The sequence below is a fragment of the Leptonychotes weddellii genome, chromosome 6 (genome assembly GCF_054177405.1).
Source record: "Leptonychotes weddellii isolate Sample4059 chromosome 6, ASM5417740v2, whole genome shotgun sequence".
NCBI classification, from domain to species: Eukaryota; Metazoa; Chordata; class Mammalia; order Carnivora; family Phocidae; genus Leptonychotes; species Leptonychotes weddellii.
The window spans coordinates 101,260,543-101,280,771 of record NC_138374.1 but is presented as its reverse complement, the minus strand read 5'-3'; the positions used below and the strand labels follow the sequence as shown (position 1 = coordinate 101,280,771).

Sequence of the window (20,229 nt, the reverse complement as noted above, 5' to 3'; positions counted from 1 at the left end):
GGAAGCCTGCTTCTCCCTCTCCCACTCCCCCTGCTTGTGTTCCTGCTCTCGCTATGTCTCTCTCTGTCAAAAAAATAAATAAAATCTAAAAAAAAAAAAAAAAAAAAGACAAATATTGGAATAAAATTCATTCTACTTGAAAAAGAAAGAAGAGCTATTGGTGGAGTCCAGTGGAGGAGCTTCATTTAAAAATTAAGAACACAGTTAAATGAATCTTAAAATCAGTTCTTAGGGATTAACAGATCATATTGCTGAGCACCACATCCAGATCCAGGAAGTATTTTTGTTATCTCCATTTTAAAACTTAATTTTTCTCTGTCTCTTGACCTCATGTTAAGTGTATTCCTCCCAAGACTTTCACATTTTTGGTAACATCAAGCTCCCACATAGTCAACTGTGGATCATTTTAAGACTGACCTTTAAAGTAACATGAAATTGCAGTTCTTCACTGAGGCCTAATAATGAGTTCACTGGATGTGGATTTATCCAAAAACTGCATTATCGCTGTATTGAATGGATGGGGGAAGGAACAGGGAGGTATGTAAATATGTTAAAATCTTCATAAAATTGGGGCGCCTGGGTGGCTCAGTCATTAAGCGTCTGCCTTCGGCTCAGGTCATGATCCCAGGGTCCTGGGATCGAGCCCCGCATCGGGCTCCCTGCTCGGCAGGAAACCTGCTTCTCCTTTTCCCATTCCCCCTGCTTGTGTTCCCTCTCTCACTGTGTCTCTCTCTGTCAAATAAATAAATAAAATCTTTAAAAAAAAAAAACTTCATAAATTTATTCTAATCAGTGGATAACCTCTCCAGTTGATTAATCAAGATATGGCAATATACACACAGTATTTAGAAATATGAAGGATAAATACTAGGAGAGATAGCTACAAATTCTGAAATTGTTGGTCTCTAGAGAACGAGAAGAGAAGGTAGCAAGGAGACTGCTGTTTTTTTGTTAATAACATTCTAACATGAGTAGTATTCCTTTGTTAAATTTTGTAAAAGAAAAAAAAACATAAATGTGATGCTGTAAATACGTGGCTATTCTAGTTCCCATAAGATGTCACAGCCTTTAAATACATATATTTAAAGAGCTGATTATCCAGAGATTAATAACAAACAAATCCATGGATTACGGTTCTAGTCTATTGGCAGTTTGTGTACTTAAAACTTTTGTGTAGCTAGGGCGCCTGGGTGGCTCAGTTGGTTGGGCGACTGCCTTCGGCTCAGGTCATGATCCTGGAGTCCCGGGATCAAGTCCCACATCGGGCTCCCTGCTCAGCAGGGGGGTCTGCTTCTCCCTCTGACCCTCCTCCCTCTCATGCTCTCTCTCATTCTCTCTCTCGCAAATAAATAAAAAATCTTAAAAAAATAAAAAAAATAAAATAAAACTTTTTGTAGCTAAAATTGGACTCCAAAATAGTGGGTACTAGTACCTGAAAGAATTTGAATGCTGTCTTTCCCATGTAAAAATAGAACATTCCTTAAATTCAATCCATGTTTGTGATATCCAAGCTTCATTTTATTTAATGACCTCAAAAAACAAGTTAAAACTCCTTCAAATGCAGAGTAAGGCAATTTGAGAATGAAAGTGCAAATAACACAGTTCATTAATCTGCTAATCTTTTTTCTCTTGAGTCTTTATTAGCATATGATGTACACATTAATATATAATCTCAATCAGATCAAGGATCTCATCTGGTTTATATTTCTGGGGTTTAGAAGAGAGCCTGGCATACAGTATGAGAATAAAATATATTTGTTAAGTGATTAATGAAATTCAATAAAACTTCATTTTGATATTGCACTATTTAAGAAAAAAACTAAATTGATGAGATCTTTCTAAAATAGAAAATAAAAATAAAACCATTTTTCCTCTTTAGCCTGTGCTTGTTGATGGGACATATGTGAGTCTCGTTGCTGTGATAAAAATGTGCTTATTTGTGAGAAACATAATGGTAAGTGCACTCAATTTGCTTATTATTCCTTAGGCCTATTACTACTGTGCCATCATAGAGGATGTGATTCTGCGCTTTGCTTGGACTGTCCAAATCTCAATTACCTCCATGACATTGTCGCCTCATTCTGGGGACATCGTTGCTACTGTCTTTGCTCCCCTTGAGGTTTTCCGGTAAGCAAACTACCAAAAAGTCCATCAAAGTTTTTTTCCCTTAGAAGACACCCAATACTTACAAGTTAGAATTTATTAAAACTTATACTTGAAAGGCTTAAATTTCCCAACTTTTCTCAAACTTCTCATGGCATCAGAGTTGGAAAATCCTCCTTGAAGGTCTAAGAGGTTAATTCTTACAAAGTTAAAAATACTACTAATGATGGCTTATAAGCTTTTTCTAGAATTGGGCTCCATTAGAAGGGTCATGAATGGAAATTGGGAGGTAAAAAGTCTTAATAGAAATTAAAATAAAAATCTTTTGAGAATCATTATTTGCAATTTGACATTCTGGGTTATTCAGGCAGCTTTTTCACTGGAAACAAAGGAAATGCCAGAGGAATTGTCTTTTAAATCTTCCTAAAGACATCAGTGATCTAACAAGATAGCCTAAAATCTGAGTAAAAGCAGATACCCCAAGGTAAGCGAAGCATTAAAGCTAATTTTGCTTTAAAGAAATTTGCTAAACCTAGAGACTTTTGAGATTCAGTTGTGATAACAAGTTCAAATTTGTTTGACCTAATAACATAGCTTGAAAATATGTAAAACAAAAGCTGATGTTGCTAAAAAGTAGTAGATAAATTTACAATTTTAGAGGAAGATTATAACATACTTTTCTCAGTAATAAACAAATAGTCCCATTAACCAACTTGACCTAATTGACCTATACAGAGCACTGCATTCAACAAGTAAATACACATTCTTTTACTTGCATGTAGAACATTTACCAAAATTAACCACGTGCTGCACCATAAAGTAAGTTTCAACAAATTTCATAGGATTAAAATCACAAAAAGATAACTGAGAATCCCCAAATGTTTAGAAATCAAGCAATACATGTCTAAATAAACCATGGGTCAAAGTTGAAATTGTAATGGAAATTTTAAAATATTTTGAGCATAATGAAACTGATAATGTGACAGAACAAAATGCAAGTTAAAGCCATGCCAAGAGGGCAATATGTAGCTTTAAATGTGTACATTGGAAAAATAAACAGCTTCAAGAAAATTTTAAAACAGCAAATCAAACCCAAACGAAAGTAGAAAGAAGGAAATACAAAGAACAGAGATTAATGGAATAGAAAATATAAAGTAGAGAAAATTAGGCCAAAGTTCTTTAAAAAGATGAATAAAATTGGTAAAATGTCTAAGTGTGACTGATGGAGCAAAAAAGGAAAAAATGCACAAATTACAAATAACAAAAATCCTCAAGATATTTTTTTAAAAGAGTAAGATGAGGGGTGCCTGGGTGGCTCAGTCAGTTAAGTGTCTGACTCTTGATTTCAGCTCTGGTCATGATCTTAGGGTTGTGAGATCGAGCCCTGTGTCTGGCTCCATGCTGGTCATGGAGCTTGTTTAAGATTCTCTCTGTCTCCCTCACTCTCTACCCCTTCCCCGCTCCCCTTCTCTTAAAAAAAAAAAAAAAAAAGAGTAAGATGATTATTATGAGCAACTTTATGCCAATAAAGTAAAAAATTTAGATGGAATGGACAAATTCCTTGAAAAGCACTGTTTATTAAAACCAATAAAGAGATGGACATTAAGGAGGGCACGTGATGTAATGAGCACTGGGTATTATATAAGACTGGCGAATCACTGAACTCTACCTCTGAATCTGATAATACACTATATGTTAATTAATTGAATTTAAATAAAAAAATAAAACAATAAAGAAATATAAAATCTGATAGGTTTAGATCTATTAAAGAAATCATATTCATATTTAAATCCTTCTCACAAGGGGGGTGCCTGGGTGGCTCAGTAAGTTAAGCATCCAACTTGATTTCGGCTCAGGGTCATAATCTCAGGATCATGGGATGGGGCCCACATCAGCTCTGTGCTCAGCAGGGAGTCTGCTTGAGAGTCATTCCCTCTCCCTCTGCCCCCCCCCCATGTGCATGCACACACGATCTTTCTCTCTCTCTCAAATAAATAAATCTTTTTAAAAAAATCCTTCTCACAAGGAAAACTGTAGGTCCAGGGAATTCCTCCAAATATATGAGGAGGAAATATCAGTTGTACATAAAACTCTTCCAGAGGAAAGAGGCAATAAAAGGAACACTTCCCAGTTTATTTTGTGCAACCAGCGTGGCTTTGATATCTAAACCTACAAGGACATTCCAGGAAAGACCAACCAGTCTATCTCACGTAGAGTAATGCAAAACTTCTGAAGAAAATATTAGCTAATGAATCCAATAACATATAAAAAGCATAATACATCACAACCAAGTTAGTTTCATTCTAGGAATGTGAGATTTAATATTCAAAATCATTTAACATTTAAAAATTAATCTGTGTTAACTCACCACATTAATAGAATAAAGGGAGAACATCCTTCATGTGTGTAGAAAATACCATTGAGAAAAAGTCAGTACATGTTCATGAATAATTCAAAGATTATCTACAAAAAACATAAATAAGATCATATTTAATGGTAAAACACTGTAAGCTCTCCCTTGAGATCAGGAATGAGATTATTATGCATGTTGTCACTTCGTTTTAACATCATACTGCAAGTATAGGTAGTGTAGTGGAGGGTGGGGAGGAGACAGTGTAAGAATGAGAAAGGAGGAGCACCTGGGTGGCACAGTCTGCTAAGCGTCCAGCTCTTGGTTTGAGTTCAGGTTGTGATCTCAGAGTCGTGAGATCAAGCCCTGCACTGGACTCCACTCACAATCTGCTTGAAATTCTTTCTCCCTCTCCTTCTGCCCCTCCCCCCAGCTTCCTTGCATGCATGCTCTTTCAAATAAATAAATCTTTTTTGAAAAAAAAGAATTAGAAAGGAAAAAAATAAAACTATTCATCCATGACATGATTGCATATGCAGAAAATTCAAAAGAATTTACAAATAAGCTGTTATTTTAATTGTAGCTGTGTCCTTGAATACAAGGTCAATATAAATAAAAATTTAGTGTTCTAAAAAACAATCCCAAATAACTAGAAAATGAAATTTTAAAAACCACACCATTTTGAATAGCATCAGAATATATCATATACCTAGGAATAAATTTAATGAATGATTATGTGTACAAAAATTGACAAGCCAGTTCTATAATTCATATGGAAATAGGACGAAGAATAGCTAAGACTAGGGGTGCCTGGGTGGCACAGTCAATTGAGCGTCCAACTCTTGGTTTGGCTCAGGTCTGATCTTATGATTGTGAGATCGAGCCCCGCCTTGGGCTTTATGCTCAGTGTGGAGTCTGCTTGGGTTTTTCTCTCCCTCTGTCCCCCCCTCCCCCGCTCGCTTGCTCTCTCTCTAAAAATAAATGAATAAAATCTTAAAAAAAAAAAAAAAAAAGGATAGAACAGCCAAGACTATGCTGGAAAGAAAAAAGTTAAAGGACTCATACTCTGCAATATCAAGACTTACTATATAGCTACAGTAATTAAGACAGTGTCTGATATTAGTGAAAGAATAGACAAATAGTCCACTGGAACAGAATAAGGAGTCCAGAAACAGATTCACACATACATTGACACTACCTGATTTATGACAATGGGAAATGAATCTTGACTCTTATTGTATACTGTATACAGTATACAAAATCAGTTCCAGGTGGATTGGGGAACTAAATATGAAAGGTAATCAATAACCACTCTAGAACACAGGAGGGCGCCATAAAGGCAGCTTTGGGTGTGTGATAATATTATATTTTTTATTTCTGAGTGGTAATTACACAGTGTGATCACTTTATAATAAGTTGCCCACTTAATGATTTGCACAATTTTGTATATCTATGTAATACTTTAATTTAAATGCTTATTTTAAAGAAAGCAGCCTAAAAAAAGGATTATCATCAAAGAAGTGAGTTAGGTTGACTGCTGACTTCTCAACAGTAACAATGAAAATCAGAAGTCATTAAAATGATATTTTCAGAGTGCTGAAAGAAAATAATGGTCTACCTAGAACTCCTTCTCCATGGAAAATATCTTTCACAAATGAAAATGAAATAAAGATATTTTCAGACATGTTTATAGCATTCCTCTGAGTCAGGATGGGCACATCTATCACAAAGTCTGATAGAATAAGATGAAACCCAGAAACATTAAGATAAACCTGAAAGATAAAGGTTGAATCTGGAAACAGTGTACTTGTTGCTGTTAGTGCTCTTTCCCAATCATGTGTCAGCCCTCTTCGTCTTCACTTTCCCAGATGTCTAGGTCTAGGACCTGAGACTCTCCATCACTACAAGACCTACGGCCCTCCCAGTTCTTTCTCTTCCACATATGATGCTGCTTTATGAATTTAAAAAAAAAATTTTTTTCTAGTAAAGAAAAAAAACTCACTTTTTAAATTCTTGATTATTTCATTTCTCCTTTAAAAATTATTTGCTTAATAGTAGAAGCAGGTGTTCTATCACCCATGAAAAACAAAAGCAAAAAGCCTCCTTTGAATCTACTTTCTTCCTCCAACTCTTGCCCATTTCTGTCTCCTTTACAGCAGAATTCTTCAAAAGATGTCTGTACTTGGTATCTCCACTGTCTCACTCCTCCCCATTCTTCCTTTAATTCAACTCAAATCTTTTTTCCCAATACTCAAACTCAATTGCTTTTGTTAATAATCTACAATAACAACAGTAATAATAACAGTAATAGCAGCAAACATTCATGTATTGCCCACTGTGTGCCTGGCACCATTCTAAACACTTTACATGTATTAACTTAGGAATCCTCATAACAGTCTTATGAGGTAGATACTGTTACTGTCCCATTTTGCTAATGACACTGAAGCATAGGTTAAGTAACTAATCCAAGGTCGTTATGCCTAGTAAATGGTGGAGTCATGATTTGAATCTAGACAGTCTTTCAGAATCTGTATTCTTGTATCATACTGCCTCTCTGTTTTGCTAAATCCAGCAGTCAGTTCTCTGTACCTACCTTACTTTACCTCTCAGCAAAGCCCTTTTTTCACTTCATTTCTCAGAAGCTATACCCTTACATCTTCCTAGCTGTTCCTTCTCAACTCCTTTACTGGTTCTTCCTCTTCCCAAATTGTAAATGTTGGACTGTTCCAGGGCTTAATCCTATGCCCACTTCTTGCCTCCACTTATATTCTTCCTAATCCCATGGCTTGTGCAGTTCTCCAGCCCTGGACTCTCCCTTGAACTGCAGACACATACCCATCTAGCCACGGGAATTTCCCCCTTTGCCTAGGCCATTCTGGTTCTCTCCCCACCCACCACCACACATCTTTTCCTGTTTTAATATTCTAACCCTTCATTCCTTGTTTTTATTTCATGAGTGGAAACTTGATATACAGGGAGGGTTACAGGTTACAATAGTAAGTTCAGATTTTATAAATAATTTGCCTACTTACCCCATTTTGCTAAGGCGATTTGTGTGGAACTTCTTCCGCCTGGAGAATGAGCATCTGAATAACTGTGGTGAATTCCGTGCCGTGCGGGACATCTCTGTGGCCCCTCTGAATGCGGATGATCAGACGCTCCTAGAACAGATGATGGACCAGGATGATGGGGTACGAAACCGCCAGAAGAACCGGCCATGGAAGTACAGCCAGAGCATATCCCTGCGCCGGCCTCGCCTCGCTTCTCAGTATGTATGCCTTCTGCTTCTCAGAGACGAATTTCCTTCAGGTTTTGGCCCTGGCTAACATTTAAACTAAGATGGTATGAGGTTGACCCACATGAAATTGCTGGCATTCAGCCATTTTTCACCTACAAGAAAGCAATAGCAGCAATTTCATATAATCCAACCTATAGAATGTCTGAACACATAGAGTAAAATGTCATTTATACATTAATTAATGCATTAAAGCTACAAATTTGACATTAAAAGTACACTGGGGAAAATTTGTTGGAGAATAATTTACTTGACACTTCAGTATGTTTTGTATACAAATAATTTTCAAGTTATAAACTTTAGGAATCCTGGCTCTGCCACTTGGCCTCTATGTAACCTTGACCAAATTACCTAATTTCTCTGTATTGCCCTTCATCTGAAAATTGGAATTAATATGATCCCTGCTTATAGAGTGGTTATGACATGGGATTTAGACCAGTTTCCTCACAGAAAGAGTTCTTATGTATAAATAGCTTATATAAATATAAGTTATTATTTTTATTTTTTTACTGAAGTAGCCACAACAGTATTTTTATAAGTCATTAACTTTGTGTGATCCTAAAAGGAACAATAAGTGTAGAATATATTGTGGCTGCATTTGGAACTTAGAGACAGTATTCACAGTGGATTGGAATGACGGGGAAGACTTAAGTTGAGCATGGGCAGTTGTCTAAAGGATAAGAGAGTGCTTGACTAGGACAGAGGCACAGTAAAGACATAGGGGTAGAAGGAAAGCCATGTGACTAGAACTATAGTAAAAAAAAATTTAGCTGAATGGATGAAGTATGATTGTAAAAGGCTGGAAAATACAAGCTTGATCATACATACAGGCAGGAAGGATTCAAAGAATGTTTTTCTTTTTTTTTTTTCGGAGAATGTTTTTCATGGAAGAATGACATGAAAGTAGTATTTTCATAAGTTTTAATGGCACTGTGCAAGATACTTTCGGAAATGGAACACTGAAGGCCAGAAGACCAACTGGAAGGCCACCACAGTATTCTGAAATATCAGACATCAAGGACTTGGGTTAGGATGCTTTACAATAGGACTAAAAATAATGTAAGGAGATGGTAAAGGAAGTAAAAAATAGGAGGTGGTAATAGTAACCCATAGATATAGGAGAGCAGAGTAGAAATTGCCCAAGCTTCAAATAGAATTTGGAAGTTCTCTGAAGAGGACAAGGTAGAGAAAAGAAAAGCAGGGAGCTAAGCCTGAGGAAACACAGGCAAGAGAAAAAGAATAAACAAAAGGAGCAGGAAAGGAATGGCCAGGGAGGTCATTGGCAAGAACATCAAAACAAGCATGAGACTGTTGTAGTAAGGAAGCAGAGTTTGAAGAAGCAGGAGGAGGGGGGTGCGAGGGATGGTGGGGTCAGCAAGGTAAGTGCCACAAAGGACTGGAGGACCGGAGGTCTCATTGAGCTACTAAATGTGAATGTCTTATCCTTGTTAGTCACCAGCAGAGGGCAATCTAAACATATACTATTTCAGCTTCAGAACCAGGGAAGCTCTTTGGAACTAGATTATTATGTTCAGTTTCAGGTGTTAAGTGGAAAAACACTGAGATACTAGATTGCAACCAGAGGAAGGTGTTTAGAACAATGGAACAGGTTATGTGCAATGGAGAGAGCAGGAAATCTAAAATAAGAAGTTCTGAATTTGAGTACTGACTTTGGGACTCCTGCAGCCTTTAGCACATCCTTTACCTTTTTGAATGTCGGTTTCTACCTCTGTCAAGGGGGAATAATGATACCTACTTCACGAAGTACCACTTGTACCTCATAGGGCTTATGAATTGCAGATTATTTTAACATTATCAAATCCCATTTTTCATCTAGTACAGGAATCTCTTCTACTGATTAGTTCATCTTATGCTAACTGACAGTTGTCAGTGATAATGAAGTTTATAACTAGATGGGGCACCTAGTTTTATTGTTGGATGGTTATCGTGGTGGATAGCTTATGTTAGGCTGAAATAGGCTTCACTGTAACTTTTACCAGTTGATCCTAGCTGGGCTCTCATAACTTAGTCTCCTTCCTCTTCTACATCATACCCTGTCAACTTTTTGAAGACCACTGTCATGCCTCTCCTTAGGTCTTATCTTCTCCTGGTTTACTCACCTAGTTCCATGTGTACCTCAAACGGCAGTATTTCTATCAATGCTCATCATAATTCCTTTACTGATGCTTTTTGCATCCATTTTCTCACTTGATATTGACACTGTCTCCATGAAGTAGGAGTACTATTATGTGAAATGGGTATTATTATTCCTGCTTTATAGAGATGAAGATTAACACTCAAAAAGGTACATCAGGGCGCCTGGGTGGCTCAGATGGTTAAGCGTCTGCCTTTGGCTCAGGTCATGATCTCAGGGTCCTGGGATCGAGTCCCGCATCGGGCTCCCTGCTCCTTGGGAGCCTGCTTCTCCCTCTGCCTCTCTCTCTCTGTCTCTAATGAATAAATAAATAAAATCTTTAAAAAGAAAAAAAAGGTACATCATACAAAGTCAGTACTCAAAACTCAGATCTTCTTTTTTTACTCAAGTAAATTAACATGCAGTGTTTTATTAGTTTCAGGTATACAATATGATTCAACATTTCTATGTATTACTCAGCATTCATCACAATAAGTGTACTCTTATTTCCCCCCATCCTCCCACCCACGTCCCCTCTGGCAATCAGCAGTTTGTTCTCTGCATGTAAGAGTCTGGTTTTTTTGTTTGTCTCTTTTTTTTTTTTTCCCTTGGTTTGTTCACTTGTTTTGTTTCTTAAATTCGACATGTGAGTGAAATCATATGGTATTTGTCTTTCTCTGACTTATTTCACTTAGCATTATACTCTCTAAGTCCATTCATGTTGTTGCAAATGGCAAGATTTCATTATGTTTTATGGCTGATTTTTCTTATTACCTTCCTCTGGTTGCAGTCTAGTTTCTTAATGTTTTTCTAATAATACCCAAAATTGAGTATGAAACTCCGGGAATCGTCCATCGGGTGCAGTATATAATGACCATTTACGATGTACTTTTAATGGTGATAAGATGGGAAATGTACCTAATACCGTGAACATGTTTGTATTTTAATAATGGACTCAGTGCTTTTTTTCCCCCTTATTCCACTAGATCCAAGGCTCGTGACACTAAGGTATTGATAGAAGACACAGATGATGAAGCTAACACTTGAATCCTCTGAAGTCTAGATTAACATCTTTGGTTTTCCTACTCTACAATTCTTTCCTCGACCAACGCAACCTCTAGTACCTTTCCAGCCGAAAACAGGAGAAGACACATAACACATTTTCCGAGCTCTTCCAGATCGGATCCTATGGACTCCAAACAAGCTCACTGTGTTTCTTTTCTTTTCTTCTGGTTTAATTTTCATTTTCTATTTTTAAAACAAATATTTACTTCATTTTGCCAATCAGAGGACATTTTAAGGAACAAAAACATAGTATCTTATGGATTGTTTACAATCACAAGGACACAGATACCTATCAGGATGAAGAACAGGCATTGCAAGGACCCTCTGATGGGACGGTACCGAGATACCTCGGATTCCGCTGGGCCCGGTTTTGACTGGTTGAAACCGGACATTGATTTTTAAATTTTTTGTCAGTTTATGTGGAGATTTTTTCCTTTCCTTCATACCCAGCGCAAAAGCACTGGCCGCACTTGCAGGGAAAGTGCAACTTTGAGCAGTACCTTCATTCACGAAGCTACTTTTTAATTTGATGTAACTTTTCTTATTTTGGGGAGGGTTGCTGGGTGGGTGGGAAATATGATGTATTTGTTGCATATAGTTTTCTCATTATTTATGAAACTTAACCATAAAAGAATGCTATAACTCCTGTGCAGTGAAGGTGGTAACAGGGAAAGAAGACGGGAAGCTAATGTCGGACAGCATTTGAGGGTTAGTCCACAGTACCTCTTTCATGAGACAACTTGCACCAGTTTGACTTTTTCTTTTCTTTCTTTTCTTTTCTTTTTTTTTTTTAATTTTTAAGCCAAAGTTTTATTACTGATTTTTTAAGTTGCTGCTGCTTTACAATCCTGAGCATGTCTTTCATAACAAAGCATCTGTATACTTCCACATAACCGGCTGAAATTTCTTAAGGGCCAGATGCTTTTTTTTTTCTTTTTCAAGGAACAAAAATGTGGAATATATTTGCCCATACTCCCAACCATAACAACTGAAGTTATGCCTTATTGAGCTTCATTATTTAGGGTAATTGAAGTATAACCTTTACTGACTCTGAAGGAGAAGATAAAGCTATTTCAGAAACTCCCTATACCCTATTGGATAGTTTTCCTTTTGAAGTCACTTGCTTTAGCCAGAATTTGATCAAATTAAAAGTCTGTCTTGGGGAAACCATATTTGTGAGAGCAAAGAACAAACTATCCTTCTTCTGTCACATTACATGAATAAAACAGACCTTGGCAGCCATTTCTCCCAGCAGTTTTAAAGGATGAACATTGGATTTCATGCCCTCCTATGACAGAAAACCTTTTAAGATTTTTTTCGGTCTAAACTTGGTCATAAACAAAAGGTATATTTCTTATAGACATTTCAGACTTTCATGGTCTATGCACAATGCCCATTTTTACTTGGTCTAATTTCTTTCCTACGTTCCTAAGTCATCCATATAAGCCCCAAAACCTTAAAGGATTTTGCTTCCTTGAATGTAGTTGGCATTAAATTGAGCATTTCATTATCTAGCAAAATTAATATAATACCAGGAAAAAGTGAAGTATGTTTTAATCCTCCCATCCCCCCAGATCCAGATGAAGATTCTAACATCAACATCAGTGGATTCATGAAAGTAAATCACTTCTGTCATTTTCAGCTTAATCTTAGGCAAAGAGACAAATGAGTGGAAGGGCAGCTATTATTATCACTTAACTTAGCCTTGAAAATATATGGCTACTGCCCCTTATAATACCCCTTTGGTCAGCAGCTCTTCTGCCTTGTATTGCAAGTCTTCACTCATACCTGTAAAGTTACTGTTACTACCAAAATTCTATCAATTAACTGACAAATAGTTCATTTTTCAAGGAGTTTATTCCATTTTTATTCTGACAAGCTTCCAAAGTTTTTTTCCCTTTCCAAATTGAGATTTTTTTCTGAAAAATCATACAAATTTTTGGCTTTTGTTGTTTTTTTATGTTTTGCCAAGCATGTTCCTTGGCCCAAAACTGAAGAGGAAAAGTTTAATTACTTTTTTTTAGTTTAAATAAATTAAATAATTTATAATAATCAGTGGTAACAATTTAGTGACCCTTAATAGATTAAAGGTTGCATTACTTATACTTGGGATTTTTTTTCTAACTATTTTGTTTTTGTACTTTAAAACTATGGGGGAAATATCACTGGTCTGTCAAGAAATAACAGTAATTATTACTGAGGTGGATAAGTCCAGTGGACCAGTCATTTCTTGTACAAATAAAACTGGTGGTACTAATGTGTATCCAGAGCAATTTGAATTGTCAGCTTCATTTTCTATTAGTAACACTATATAATGACACACATAAAATCTTATAGTTGACTTCTAGTATTTGAACTTCCCACTGTTTTTCTTTCAGTGTATCCTATGGCCAATTTGATTTTTCTTCAACTGTTACGATTCTAGGCCCTAATCAGTATTATTTTTTCATAGATAATACAGTGTTAGAATTTGTTCCTTTTCTGATGTGTTTGTCCTGTTGGCATAGTCTATTTAAGAATGATAAGACTTATGTAACTTTCAGCTTACCATGACAGATGCTCAAATAAGTATTTAAATACACAGCTTTATGTGCCTGGTAAAGCTGTAAAGAGAAAAGAGGATTTTTCCTCATCAAAAGCAGTTTGGGAGACAGAGTAAACATTTAAATTTTCTTCCTTGAAAAAAAGGCAATGTGCATTTTTCTCATCTAAGTTTTAAATGCTCTAGCAGTTGCCAATGCTGTGTCCTACCTAATATTTTATTGGAGATATCTGTATACTGAAACTCTCAGAACTCTTAGGAAATTAATATCAGAGTCATTTTAAAGAAGCAGCAATCTAACCAAAGGTAAAACTTTATCTGATTTTAAGTTGAGAAATTCTAGTTTTATTTGAGAATCAGTTTATATCATCACTTTAAATACCCACCAAAGGAATAAAAAGGAAGTATTAAATGAAAGAATAAAGTCATTGGTGTGTAGAGAAATCAGAAGACAAAGAAAAGTGGCTTATTTTCTACTCACAAATATGCACCTCTACTTACAGCTGCCTATGCAATTAAAATGGAATCCTTGATGAGTTCATACCATATAGAGAGACAATAGAATGATCAAATTTAAGTCATTAATTAGGTTATATTGGTAATTTTTAAGATTGGAAAGAAGTTGAAAACCCATATACAACTTTCTTTTCCAGTGTCTCTCATTTTTCTCCTTAAGAAAGCTGCTTAACTTCAGAGTCAGAAGCAATGATGTGAGAGAAGGCCAGTCAGTAACAGTAACCTATATGGACCCTTAAAGAAGGAAAATGGGGCCTGGCCCCCAGGATCTGCAACTCCCCAAAATTTTCAACATGGAGAGTTTTAAGATTTTAATAGATTTTACTAGAAGTAAGTTGTTGATCTATGGTATCCTTCCACCATGTTTTGACCAAAGTACATTCATGATAACTACAGAAAGCAGTTCATCCTTTAAGAGGTGAACTAAGGCAAGTTAAGAATAAAAAACAAGTAACCTATTACTGAGTTGTACAGGCATCAGATGAACAGACATTTAGGTAAAGAAAAATAAAATGATTGTGGAGATAGCAGAGAAGAGCGGGAAGGTGTTGGATTGTGGCAGCAAGAAGCAGGGCAGTTAAAAAGTGTGAAATCAGTGGCATTGGTCATGCCTCGCTGCCTCTCCTTTAGTGGTTATGTTGTTGGTAGAGACCTGCCTTTATTTTCCCATCATTTTTTTCTTCCATTATTTTGCATTATTCAGGAAATAATGCCCAAATGCAATTTCCTAAGCAATGACTAGGAAAACTTCTTAACTTAAGGAAACTAATTTAGAAAATAACCTTATCCATGGCATTATTTTATTCAAAAACTTAAAATTCTTTGAAGTGATTGCACTGTTTGGTAAACAAATTTCAGAATACAGTTCTCCTTAATTTGCATGAAATTTGCCTGTCTCAGAAAATAAGTACTTCTTGTTATATAACATATTTAAATTTTTTAAATTAAGATTCCTTCTCAGATTTAAAAAAAAAAATCATGTTGAATCTATGGCTTTTTCAACTACAAAATTGCCACACTTTTCTCAGATCTAATAAATAAGCCAGGATCATTACATATAAGATCTAGTCACTAGGTTAAGACAATACAAGTTACGGTAGACTTCAGAAAAAGGTGAAGAAGAATAAGTCAGATTTATCAGCCTTGTTCATTTTATGATGCATAAATTTTATTTTTATTTCTTGCTTATGATGATTAGGAGAGTTAAAATGAGATTTTACAAATACTTAAAAACATTTCTACATTTCAAATATCAGTCTTGATAGTAAATCTTAAAAGCTAACTTTCTGCATTACATTTTCAATCCGTACAGTGTCAGAGCACATGTGGGATAGAATTGATTATATTAGAGCGGAAGAAATTTGTAATGGTCAGTGCTACAGACCAGTGATTTAACCAGCATTAAACCACATTCTACTAACCACACATGAAAAAGTAAAATCATCTCATTAGATTGGAAAGAGCTTAATTTAAGCAATATGAGAAGTTTGGGAATGGAGATGAGCCTCCTGACTGGTACACTTAATAATGGCCTTTCGTGTATGAAATTGACAAAACTCTGATATTGAGTTACCCCTTAAAAACAACCTTCCAGAATGTATTTGCTTACTTACAGTGGAAGAGGAAGTGAGAGGGACAAAACTGAAGTGAAAAGAATCATTATACTAATTTTCATCTAAAATACGTTTCCTTGTAGCAGAACTTTGGTTTATTTTAATTAGTATATCAAAGCCACCTTCAGTTTTTTTATGGTGCCATCAACCTGAGGAGGACAATCAAATAACCAGTTGTTTGCCTTGGATTCAGTGTGTCTGCTAATTACAGTCTCATCTTGTATACCTTCAAAACCAGTTACTTGACTCTACTTCCACCATATTACCTTAGTTCTTCTATGCCACCACAAATCAGAGAGAAGACTTAACTACCAGAAAGGTGTGGATTTATAAGAAAGAGCAAGGATTCCATCTCACTAACCAAACTTCCTGATGTTCCTACCCAGACTTCCCTGATTGTCCTGTAACACCAGCATGGTGGGAATAGGGAGAAAGATTGTGGGGAATCCTGAAAGAATCCTGTAATTGATCATGACATTGTTATTCTTTTGAAGTGTAAAGTAAAATTGTGAGCCACTCACATTTGCAAAAAGAGCATAATTGAAGCTTTATCACATTAAGATTAATTTCTTGCTATATTCTGGATTAGCACAGAAGCTTGTATCAATGAAGACTATTTAGGAGGGGAATAGGGTGTAAAATGTATCTGTCTTTTCAAACCGTCTCCCTCTACTCATGTTTCCTTCACCCCCTACCACATTGTGTTGGTCAAATGATACTATTCTATGAAACCCTGAGCTATAGTTGTCAAAAGTAACTATGGAATGTGATTAGTCCTCTGTGGGTGCTTCTTTCCCTCTTTTTTCTCCCTTGCTTTCTTTCTTACTCTCTCCACTCTGGTAAATGGAAAAGGTGACGTCAAAGAATTGATGCTTGCTTGGACTCATGTTGTATCTGTGACTATGCTATTAGCTGTCTCCTTTTTCCTTCTTATATGGGTAGAATTCTTACAATGTGTGGAGTTCCCTTCTTGATAAGTAGGTTAAATGCACAATGTGGTACTGTTTTATAGTTTCTAGATGGTTGTATAAAGCAAAAAGTTAATGTGGTTATGTGTTTTTAAAAGAAAATAAGTGATTGATTACAAACTCTGTCCTTTTTTCATTATTACAAGCTCTGTTTTCCAACAGTTTGCTGACTCCTTTGTCATTGGCGAATGGCTCGTGTGATTGCGTGTTTTTCTCTCTGGGTTTCTTGGATTCCTGAACATGATTCTTAAGACTAACGTATATAGGAGTTTAGGGCAAACATATTTCAAGGATGAAACATTTTCTAACTCACTAAATTAAAAAATAATCTTAAATGGCCTTTTGTCTTTAGGTAGTATTAGGCATCTAAAGGATTGATACAACAGCTCATTTTTTTCTACTCACACAGAATCGTAAGTATTATGTGAATAGTATGTTTAGTTGTGTTTTGGAGAGCTGGACTCCTGTTATCACTACATATCCATGTAGAGAGGGGACAGTAGCTATAGGATGATGAGATTGGATGGCTTTTCTAAGTGTCACTGATGCCTACAGAAGGATAATGAACAGCTGAGGGCAAGTATCAGGCAACTGAAAGCCAGATATGGAAACAGAGGGCCTCTTTAGTTGCATACAGTATTCTCATTTCCTACAGTAGGAGACAATGGGAAAGAAGAGAAAATGAAGACCAATCAGGACTTTAAATAGAGTAGCAGAATTTCAAAGACAGACAACCAAGGCAGGTCTGTTATGCAAGGTCAGGGTCCTCATTGGGAAAATCGTACACATCAGATGCAACATCTAGTTGGATCCCCTCCCCGCGAAAGATTTTAACTCCACAAGCCCCTGGGCAAAGTCTGAGTCTATAGACCTATTTCCCCATAATCCTCACTAGCACTCCCCATCCCTACTCTAAAATGGGAAATATTAAAGATGCTTCTCTTGTGCAAGACAACACATGGCACCACTCAGGATCCTCATAACTCAGCTGGGGACATGCTGGGCCAGCTAAGGGAAGATAGGGACTATACACTAAAAGAACCATAAGATAGTATACAGGTACTGATAGGAGTTGGAGGAGATCCTAAGAATGAAGAAAGGAGCCAGAATATAAGATCGAGTAGAGAAGAATTTTTGACTTGCAAGTGCTCTGCAAGATACAGAATTTAATTCTCTAGCAAAGATTCCAGGAGTTGGTGCAAACTTGTTACTAGCATGGCTCCTAGAAACATGGAAAAAGTGATGGATGGCCAATGTTGAGCAGAGTTAAAATTCCAGAATTGCCTTGGCAGACAGTGAAGGGTGGAGCTAAAAGTCTCAGGGAAGCGGGCATGGTGGATATACTGTGGCTGGAAGGCCAAGAGGACACACCATGGACAAAGGTCCTGAAGCATACACTGTTCAGAGGTGCACTACCATCACTAAAAATTCAAAGATGACTCTTCTATAAAGACATCACTACAGAACAATGTTGGCTGATAGCAACGGGGATGATAGGACTCTGAAACAACAGAGCCAGGTGGCGACATAAAACCACCCAAAGCCAGGAAGTCACAATCACTCTCCTGACTGCAAGGTCACAGTGGCAGCTGAGAGGGTCAGAACCACAGAGAGTTACGAGAATAATTCCGACAACAGAGTCCCTAGAGACAAAATAAATGGGCAGTTACCCAGCTTGTACTACTGAGCTTATGCTAGCAGAAATCAATGATGGACAATTTCAAAGCTGAGGCCGTTGCCCTAATAAAAAGTCACAATCCCTTGCCCAATTTCTGAAGCTGACCGCACCAGTTTTCAGACCCAGAACTGCTGACAGAAGAGATGGCTGGGTCCACAGGAGGGAAAACACTGCAATATCATGGCAAGTATACACAATAATGATTAGGAAACTACACATTAGGGTAAAGGGAATACCCAGATATTTGAGGATGGTTGAACATAGGGCATGAGTTGTCACTGATGGCCCAAGACCTGAATTATCATGGCCCCCATGTTAGAGTGGGTCCTATGGGGGCCAGATAACAAATGTAGTCCTGACCAATGTCCAGTTTACAGAGATCCTCAGCTCCCATGGACCCACTCAGTGGTCAGTTACTCAGTCTGCTAATATATAACTGGAATGACCTGTTTGGCAGTTGGCCCAACCCCACTTTGCATCCTTGGTCTGCAAAATAAGAGCTATCATACTGGAAAAGGCCAAGTGCGAGTCTCTCAAATTAACCTTCCCCCCCACCCAGGCATAAATAAATGTAAAGTCATATTGTGGGGAGAAGATAATAGAGATGTATTACCACATTCTATTCATCTCCTCCTCTCAATTCTTATTAGTTTGACCAGTCTGGTCCCTGAAGAAACCACATGGAGTAGGAAGGGTCACTGAACTATCACAATCTCAAGTATAATAACCCCAGTTGCAAGCAGGGTGCCGGTGTGATATCTTCGTTAGACCGGATCAATACCACCTCAAGTGTATAGTTTACAGCCGTTGACTGGGTGAAGGCATTCTTTTTTCTTTCAGTCAAAACAAAAGATCAGAAACAATTCACATTTCCATGGAAATAATAGACCTTAACAGTTTTGCTGCAAGGCCATATTGAGTTCAATATTTGTACCAGTTGGACATCCACAGAATAACACCTTTATTTCATCAATGATATTATATTGATAGGGTCAGATGAGCAAGAGGTGGCTAGCTTGCTGGAGACCTTTATAAGACGTGTGTTCCAGAGGGTCGGCACTAACCCCTGCAATAATTCAGGAGCCTACCACAACTCTAACCTTTTCAGAAGGCCAGGAATCAGGTCCAGTAACGAGGACATCTGCAAAACAAAAGACAAATTATTGCACCTTGTACCTCACTATGAAGAAGGAAACATGCCTGGTAAACCTCTTCAAGTTCTTGAGTCAGCATATTCAATACCTAGAGAAACTATTCTGACTCATGCATCTTGTGACATAGAAGGCAGCCAACTTTGAGTCCCAGAGCAGAAAAGACCTCTGCAGCCAGCTCAGGCTACCATGCAGACAATCCAGATCCATATGCTCTGACAGACCTCATGGGATTAGAGGTACGGTGGTGAGGAAGGACACCACATGGAGTTTGTGGCAAGCTCCAGTGAGAGAAAATCACAATGCAAGCCCCCAGGGCTCTGCAGCAAGGCCATGCCATCTGCACTGAAGAATTGTATGCCTTTGGAAAACAACTCCTAACCTGCTAGTAGGCCCTGGTAGAGAGAAAGTCACCAAGTAACTTTGTGGCTAAAACTGCCCATCAAATGCAGGGTCCTCTAACACCCAATGAGACTAGCTCAGCCACAGTCCATCATAAAGTGGAAGTGGTACCTCCAGGATTGAGTACCAACAGGATGAGAGGGTACAAGCAGGCTGCATGAGCAGGTAATCCAGACCCCCTCTCATCTACCATGATTGCCCAGGAGGTCCTCTTCCTGGGCACATCTCTGGCAGGACGAGGCATCCTGTAAGACCAACTGAAAGAGGAGGAAAAACCCCGGGTTGTTTCATGGATGGGTCAACTCTGTATGTGAGTGCAAGCTGAAATTGGATAGAGTTACACTACAACCTCACACAGGGAGGGGGTGGGGGGCGGGGTGCTTAAAAGACAGTAATAAGAGAAAATCCTCCC

At 37.4% G+C, this 20,229-nt stretch overlaps 1 protein-coding gene across 1 annotated transcript in view; it reads left to right on the top strand.

Annotated features, from left to right (window-relative positions):
* XPR1 (xenotropic and polytropic retrovirus receptor 1) overlaps nucleotides 1-16,747 on the top strand; it is a 221,256-nt gene extending 204,509 nt beyond the window's left edge. The window contains exons 13-15 of the mRNA XM_081823199.1: nucleotides 1,988-2,127; nucleotides 7,500-7,721; nucleotides 10,869-16,747. Coding sequence (XP_081679325.1) covers nucleotides 1,988-2,127; nucleotides 7,500-7,721; nucleotides 10,869-10,929 — 423 coding nt within the window. The 3' untranslated portion in view covers nucleotides 10,930-16,747. The remainder of the gene's footprint in view (nucleotides 1-1,987; nucleotides 2,128-7,499; nucleotides 7,722-10,868) is intronic.
* Nucleotides 16,748-20,229: the final 3,482 nt, after the last annotated feature.